We start from the raw sequence: 8,001 nt of genomic DNA on the forward strand, positions 1-8,001 counted from the left end.
CAACTAACTTGTGCCTTATTGTGAACCTATCGTGAAGCTTTCATTCTTTAGTCTTTCATCATGGATGAAGAACAGAAGAAAGGCACCAAAAAAGGTGGATTTGCGTGGTGCTCGGCAATTAATTGCCGAAATAATTCAGGAATGCCGAATAGCACCTCGAGTTTCTTCCGTTTTCCGAAGGATCCAGTCAGGTAATCATTTTTGACTCTGTTACCATTTTTATACGGCTTAGGTATTGAATTTATTTGTTCTACATACATTTTCAAATTTATGTATGGGAAATTAATGTGATTTTTTACTTTCCTTGGGAAATTTTTCCATGTGCCATGTGCTCACGTCTTGTGAAGATGCAAGGAGTGGATAATTTGGTCTCGGCGCCAGGATCTGGAGGGTAAAAGTTCCAGCTATTTGCATTCGAATACCAGACTATGTAGCGAGCATTTTGAGGACTCGATGTTCTTAAATTATTTCAAGAACAAGCTTCATACCCATGCGGTACCATCAGAGTTCAATGTGCCAAACCCGCCGCCGCTTGTTGGGAGTTCGAGAAAGCCTCCTAAGAAAAGGCAGATGCTGGAGATTTCACTGGATAAATGCTCCAACAGGGAAAGCGATTACAGTAAGTGTGATTTACTACGTTTGACCTCTAGGATTAATATAACGGAAAGGTATGAATCTAAATTCACCTAGATTAATAAATTTTTCGTCAGTTCAATCCTTAAATCAGTGTTTCCTCTTCAAGTTAGCTAGTATTAATTTTTTTCAGTCCCTCTCTAATTAAGTGGTCATAATATGTATCTTGAATTATTTGTATCACTGTCGGTATGTGCTTCCCAGCATATTTCATGATCAAGTAACTATTTTACACAGTGATCTTCAATTGGTTTATGCACGGTTATGTCTTTTGCATTCAAGCGCTTTATTATTTGCTCTGTATTTTACTTGAAATTAAATTAAATTATCTCGGTCTCTTGTTAGTGGTGGCTAATATTACTATGTTGTGTTGTATAAGTACTTGACATGTCAATATAATTTTATATTTTGACTCATAAACACCACCACTATTCCCTCTTCTGTTTGCCCCTTCTTGTTTGTAGACCTTTAGGGAAACAATGTTTGAGTTTCCTTTGAAATTTTTCAGTGAACAATCTAATTTACTTCACATAAACATCACGAGGCCTCCAAACATAACTATGTTCTTGTTCTCTTACTGCTCATGATTTATTGTGTAGATCATGCACAAATTCTATCAGTCCAGATACCCATTTTGTATGTAGATGATAATTTATGCCTTGGAATTCATGCAATTAAGTGTAATCATTAGTTAAATTGGAGAGATACCGATTTCTGTTGTGCAAGGTCTCAGTATCTTATAATTGATAGAGGGGCATTGTACTTTCTTATTTAATTATTTCATACTGTGTCATGACTTTTAACTGTATGATTAACTTCCTGAGACATAGAAATCTCTCACTTTTTACTGCAATTGCTAAACGTATTTTGTCTTCATGCATAAGAATCATAACTGTGCTTCATGGTAAAAAACACCAATGGTAATGTCCACACTTTTTGTTGTCGATTGAATCCAGCTGATTGATTCAATTGATTCTTTTATCATGGATATGATCAACTTCCACAAAATCAAGCCTGGAAAGATTTTATATGTGCTTGATGGCTTTATTGGAATGAAAATAAATGTTATCATTGGTTCTCAAACACTGATAAGGCTATTCTTACATATATGTGATACTAATAAACCTTTCTTTTTTGTGCATTGCAGCGCTAGGTCAACTCTCAGTCACTGATAGTGATGATGCCCAAATGGGACAAGAGGTCTTGCAAAACTCAGATATACAGAATGCCTCCAATGACGCTGAATACCTCAGACTGAAGAAAATAATTAACCAACAGAGAGTTAAAATTCACCGCCTAAAGAAGAGGAATGAAGAGCTTGAGCAAAAGCTCAAGGCATCACAAGGTGACACATCTCTAGAAGTTTTGTGTGAGAAATTTTTGCCAGTACAAATGAAGAACTTCATTTTGATGTTTGAGAAAGGTAAAAGCAAGTGCCTAAAAAAGCGACATGATCTAGGACAGTGGTTCCCAACCGGTGTGCCGCGGCACTAAGGGGTGCCGTGAGATCTTTTGAGGGTGCCGCCAAAATTTCGGGGAAAAAATTGCACGAACGTCATTCTCTCTTGGCGGGAGAGGGGGAGGGAGGGAGGGGACTACCGAGATAGCGGAGTCCTTCTCCAACCCACCTCACCCCACCCGTTCCTCAGTGAGGGTTGTGGATTGACGCGTATAACACACGTACAGGACAGGGCGCACAGCGAGTCGCCAGTCGCCACTCGCCAGCATGGCTCAGTACTGATTGGTGACTCAAAGGAGGCAGAAGGTATTGTATTAAGCAGCACGTGCACGAGTGCACGTAAATTTGTGATCAAGTGCAATCCTTGTGATAAGCTAAAACTGTGTTTGTCGCTCTCTACTTAACTATCAGAAACTAATTTAAGCCTCTGTGATTTTTTCCTTTTTTTTCAGAATACATCTTATCTGACAGCGTCGAAAAAGAAGGATGGATAAGTTCGTAGTGAGGAAGCGAAAAGTACAGGCGGATGAATCTCCAGACCAAATGGTGGCTTCCAGTATTGGTACTGCTTCGAAGTCAAACACTGAAGGTGTTCCTGCTCCATCTGAATCAAATTGCGAAAAGGGGAAACACGCATCTCTCTCGAAGAAAAGGACATATATTGATGCCTATTTAGCATATGGTTTTACTTCAAAAAATGATGAAGATAATCCGCGTCCTGTGTGTTTAGTTTGTGGAGCTACACTCAGCAATGAAGCCATGGTACCTAGTAAGCTCAAGCGGCACCTCAATAGCAAACACCCTTTTGTGTCACAGAAGGGCATGGCATATTTTTCTCGTATGTTAGAAGGGAAAAGTAAGGCGGCTAATAAAATGGTCAAGAAGGTAACAGTAGCTGACACTGCTCTTGAAGCTTCCTTCAGAGTAGCAGAGCTGATAGCAAAGAAAATGAAGCCTCATACAACTGGTGAAGAAATCATTGGCCCTGCATGCAACATAATTGTAGAAACAATGCTTGGCAAAGAAGCTCAGGAACAGATTTCGAAAGTACCTCTTTCCAACAACACAATCAGCCGTAAGATATCTGAAATGTCAACAGATATTAATGAAGAAGTAGTGAAGCAGATAAAATCGAAAAGAAAATTCGCATTGCAGGTAGATGAGAGTACTGACATTGCTGGAAAATGCCAACTGCTTGGGTTTTGCAAATTCATTGACAAGGATATTGTGGAACAGTTTATGTTTTGCAAAGAGTTACAGACTACAACTACTGGAGAGGATATCTTTGCATCTGTAAATTCGTACCTCACTGAACATGGTCTTTCATGGAATTACTGTTGTGGCATATGTACTGGTGGTGCACCGTCGATGATAGGGAAGTACAAAGGCTTCATCACCAGGGCATTGAAAGAAAATCCATCTATAACTACAACTCACTGCTTCCTACACAGAGAGGCTTTAGTAGCCAAGACGTGTGGAGAAGAGTTAACTGAGGTTTTAAACCAGGCTGTCAAGATGGTTAATTTAATCAAATCCAGGCCACTGCAAAATAGAGTTTTTCAAAAGATGTGTCAAGAAATGGGTGCGAATCATATTTCACAGATTTTGCATACTGACATAAGGTGGTTATCAAGAGGTCGTGTACTGAACCGCGTTCTTGAACTCAAAGAAGAATTAAAAGCGTTTTTCCGAGAGGAGAGGCATGATATATTCATAAAGCTGCTTGAAAATCATACTTGGTGTTTGAAGCTGTCATATTTGGCAGACATTTTCATGAAGCTGAATGAACTAAATCTCTCAATGCAAGGAAGACTTGAGGGAATTGTAACATCAGTTAACAAGATGAAAGGTTTCCAGAGAAAGCTGAAATCATGGAAGTCGGCTGTTCAGAGAGACGATGTGTCAAACTTCCCTTCTCTTCAACAAGCAGGATATAACGGCTTTGGAACTGTAAAAAATCTGATTCTTAATCACTTGGAACAGCTGAGAGAAGCAGTTGATAAGTATTTTCCATCGCTGTCTACAGAAAAACTAGAATGGATTGTATCACCCTTCGAACTGGCTGACATGGCTGAAGAGCTGGACTTCACGGCAATAGAACGTGACGAATTTCTTGATATGTCTGCTGATTCAACACTGAAAGTCAAATTTGAGAAGAGTGACATGACACTGGCAGCTTTTTGGCATGCAACATTGGGGAAATACCCTAATTTGGGTCAGAAAGCTATTTCTCTACTTTTGCCCTTCTCCACATCGTATCTGTGAGAGCAGGCATTTTCTGCCATGGCTACAACAAAATCGAAACAAAGAAATAGGCTTCTTTCACTTGAGGACGATATGCGGGTGGCATTGTCAACAATAAGACCTGATATCAAGAGTTTGTGTTCCAAGCATCAATCACAAGTTTCACACTGAGTATACATGCATGGTGCACTGTGGTCTATTTGTGTTTTTGTCTTGTATCATAGTGTAACACTGTAACTACTTGAATACATTGTGCAACTACAGTAAAACTTGTCACAATTACATATTTGTATCGTAATACTATTTATTTATTAAGGCAGAATCAATGTAAGCAGTATTCTCATATCATCTAGGACTATTGTTGTTGTTATCAACTAGGACTGTTGCATGCAAACTCTTGAAATGAAACAAATAAATAAATAATAATAAAAAAATTACGGAGATTTTAAATATCTATTTCCTTATAAGGGTGCCGGGAACTTTTGAAAGGCTTTCCAAGGGTGCCTCAAACAAGAAAAAGTTGGGAACCACTGATCTAAGATCATTTAGTTTAGGATTATATTTCTTGAGCCCTAAGGCCTATTCTTTTGTGAGGTATTTTTTGCCATTGGTATCACCGAGGACTATTCGGAGAATTCTGAGTGGCCTTCCTGGGACTACAGGATTATCGGACTGGATTCTTAAAAACATTGAAGTCCAGGTCACTGTTTTGGGTAATTCAAGTCAAGATTGCATAATTTGTATGGATGAAGTGACATTAAAGCCTCACTTGTTTTATAATATAAGCAAGGATGAAGTGGTAGGACATTTGTGGACATAGGAGATGGGAGGAGAAGTTCTACAACTTCAAATGCAGCTTTTGTTGTAATGGTTAGGGGCAGCACTGTTAATTGGAAGCAGGCCATTGGCTATTTTTTTGTAAAGGAGTCTTGCCCAGCTCTTGGCATTAAAGGTATCATATTTGATGCCATCAGGAAGTTGACTGGCTTGGGGTTGAAGGTGCATGGTGTTGTATCTGACCAGGGATCTAACTTCCAACAGTAAGCTAGAATTTTAGGTGTCACTCCAACCAGACCATATTTCAATGTTGATGACAAAGTTGTTAACTATATATTTGATGTACCTCACCTTCTGAAATCGATTAGAAATAACTTGATCAATCATAAATTTTACTTTGATGGTCATGTTGCATGTTGGGATGATGTAGAGGCACTGTACAATGCAGATAAGCAGCAAAGTTTAAGATTGGCAGTTAAGTTGAGTGACGCAATGATAAACCCCAACAACTTCATGAAAATGAAGGTGAAGTATGCTGCCAAAGCATTGAGCCATACAGTTGCTGCTGCACTAGAGACTCATGCTCGCTTGGGCACATTGCCTGCATCTGCTTTGAGGACTGCAAAATTCTGCCATACATTTGATAAGCTCTTTGACTGCTTAAATAGCTCCTCCCTGGAGTAAAAAAATGCTCATCGAGGGACAGCGGCAAGGAGGCGAGCGTACCGTCGACGACCCGCGTCAAGGAGAGAGGACAACACCCGCCAAGGAGGTTCCGTCCGAGGAAGCGCTTGCCGCAACCGAGGACAGCCGCCAAGGCGTGCCAAGGAGGGAGAGTCCCTCTCAGGGCTAACCCACCTACCACCAATCTCCATTGCTTAAGGTCCTTTTAAGGGCCTACACAGTCGATCCGACCGACTAACCTTCTTCCACAGGGGACAAGAGCAAGGACCGACCGAGGAAGGAGGACAACACCGCCACCAAGGGAAACCGCCTGAGGAAGCGCTAGTCGCGACCGAAGGCTACGAGCCAAGGACCGGACAGGGAAGGAAGACCACCAGCCTAAGGACCAGACTAGGAAGGAAGGAAGTCCACCACCAGGAGGAGGGAGGCAGTCTATTCTCCTTTGCTTAAGGTCCTTTTAAGGGCCTATACGGTCGGTCCGACCGACTAACCTTCTTCCACAGGGGACAAGAGCCAGGACTGACCAAGGAGGACAACACCGCCACCAAGGGAAACCGCCTGAGGAAGCGCTAGTCGCGACCGAAGGCTAGGAGCCAAGGACCGGACCAGGAAGGAAGACCACCAACCTAAGGACCGGACCAGGAAGGAAGGAAGGCCACCACCAGGAGGAGGGAGTCACCACCAGCCTATTCTCCTCGGCTACTTGGTCCTCTTCGGGGCCATTTTCTCTCCTGTCTCTTTTAGGCCAGTGCAAGGAACTTTCTGCGGGCCCTACGGGTAACCCAAAGTTTGCACCCTTGTGACTGCAGGGGCATTCCCCCGCCCGGGGGAACTAGTATCTGCCCAAGCGAAGTCTGCAAGTGGAGAGGGTTCGGTCCTCCAATCGCCGGCTGGTACACGCAAAACCTCTCATTCGACCTACCCCGACGCACTCGTTGGCCATAGGGTGAGAGTCCCCATTTCCTGAAGCTTGCACGCTAACGCACTCGTTAGCAGCTGACGGACCACCCCTTCACAAACATTAACGGCGCCCACGTAACGTGCGGTGGGTTCTCCAGCCGTGGGGCAGCGATCATCGTTGGGGCTTTTCTGCTTGTCTGCGGGCAAGTAGTCCAATAGGCACACTGGGGTAGGGGGGACAACACATCGCTAGGCGGCCCTCCCCCGTCAGGGGGGGACCTGACACCAGGGCCTTCAGCCACCAAAGCGAAAAGGACCCAAAGAGGGCCTTTTACGGACTTCTCTTGAAAACTCTTCGAATCTAAGCGCGCTCTCAGAAGAGGATCATCGTAAGGGAGTTGGCATAAGAGCCTCTCTCCAACAGTAAGTCTGCGGTTAGTTCGCTAGTTTGCTCTTGGACTTCATTTAACTTCTCTTCCGGACTTAGTCAATTTTTGAAACTTGGGCAATTATCTTATTTTACTTCACTTTTGGACTTAGTCACTTCGGCCTTCGTCAACACTTAGCTTCATTTAACTTCTCTTCCGGACTTAGTCAATTTTCAAACTTCATTGGCACTTAGTTTATTTCTTCTCTTCCGGACTTAGTCAATTTCGAACTTGGGCACTTAGTTTATTTTACTTCACTTTTGGACTTAGTCACTTCGGCCTTCGTCAACACTTAGCTTCATTTAACTTCTCTTCCGGACTTAGTCAATTTTCAAACTTCATTGGCACTTAGTTTATTTCTTCTCTTCCGGACTTAGTCAATTTCCGAACCTTGGTCACATAGTTTATTTTACTCCACTTTTGGACTTAGTCACTTCGGCCTTCGTCAACACTTAGCTTCATTTAACTTCTCTTCCGGACTTAGTCAATTTTCAAACTTCATTGGCACTTAGTTTATTTCTTCTCTTCCGGACTTAGTCAATTTCCGAACCTTGGTCACTTAGTTTATTTTACTCCACTTTTGGACTTAGTCACTTCGGCCTTCGTCAACACTTAGCTTCATTTAACTTCTCTTCCGGACTTAGTCAATTTTCAAACTTCATTGGCACTTAGTTTATTTCTTCTCTTCCGGACTTAGTCAATTTTCGAAACTTGGGCACTTAGTCACTTTACTTAGTCACTTCGGCCTTCGTCAACACTTAGCTTCATTTAACTTCTCTTCCGGACTTAGTCAATCTTCAAACTTCATTGGCACTTAGTTTATTTCTTCTCTTCCGGACTTAGTCAATTTTTGAAACTTGGGCACTTATCTTATTT

General features: G+C 42.2%; 1 protein-coding gene across 1 annotated transcript; it reads left to right on the forward strand.

Annotated features, from left to right (window-relative positions):
• The first annotated feature begins 2,965 nt into the window (after positions 1-2,965).
• LOC124162998 (zinc finger BED domain-containing protein 5-like) lies at positions 2,966-4,357 on the forward strand. The gene has a single exon (XM_046539780.1). It carries the CDS (start codon positions 2,966-2,968, stop codon positions 4,355-4,357), a length of 1,392 nt encoding a protein of 463 aa, XP_046395736.1.
• Positions 4,358-8,001: the final 3,644 nt, after the last annotated feature.

This window comes from Ischnura elegans, chromosome 7 (assembly GCF_921293095.1).
Source record: "Ischnura elegans chromosome 7, ioIscEleg1.1, whole genome shotgun sequence".
NCBI classification, from domain to species: Eukaryota; Metazoa; Arthropoda; class Insecta; order Odonata; family Coenagrionidae; genus Ischnura; species Ischnura elegans.

Excerpts from the sequence above, each read along its gene's own strand:
- LOC124162998 (XM_046539780.1), top strand. The coding sequence starts at position 2,966 with ATGGTCAAGAAGGTAACAGTAGCTGACACTGCTCTTGAAGCTTCCTTC.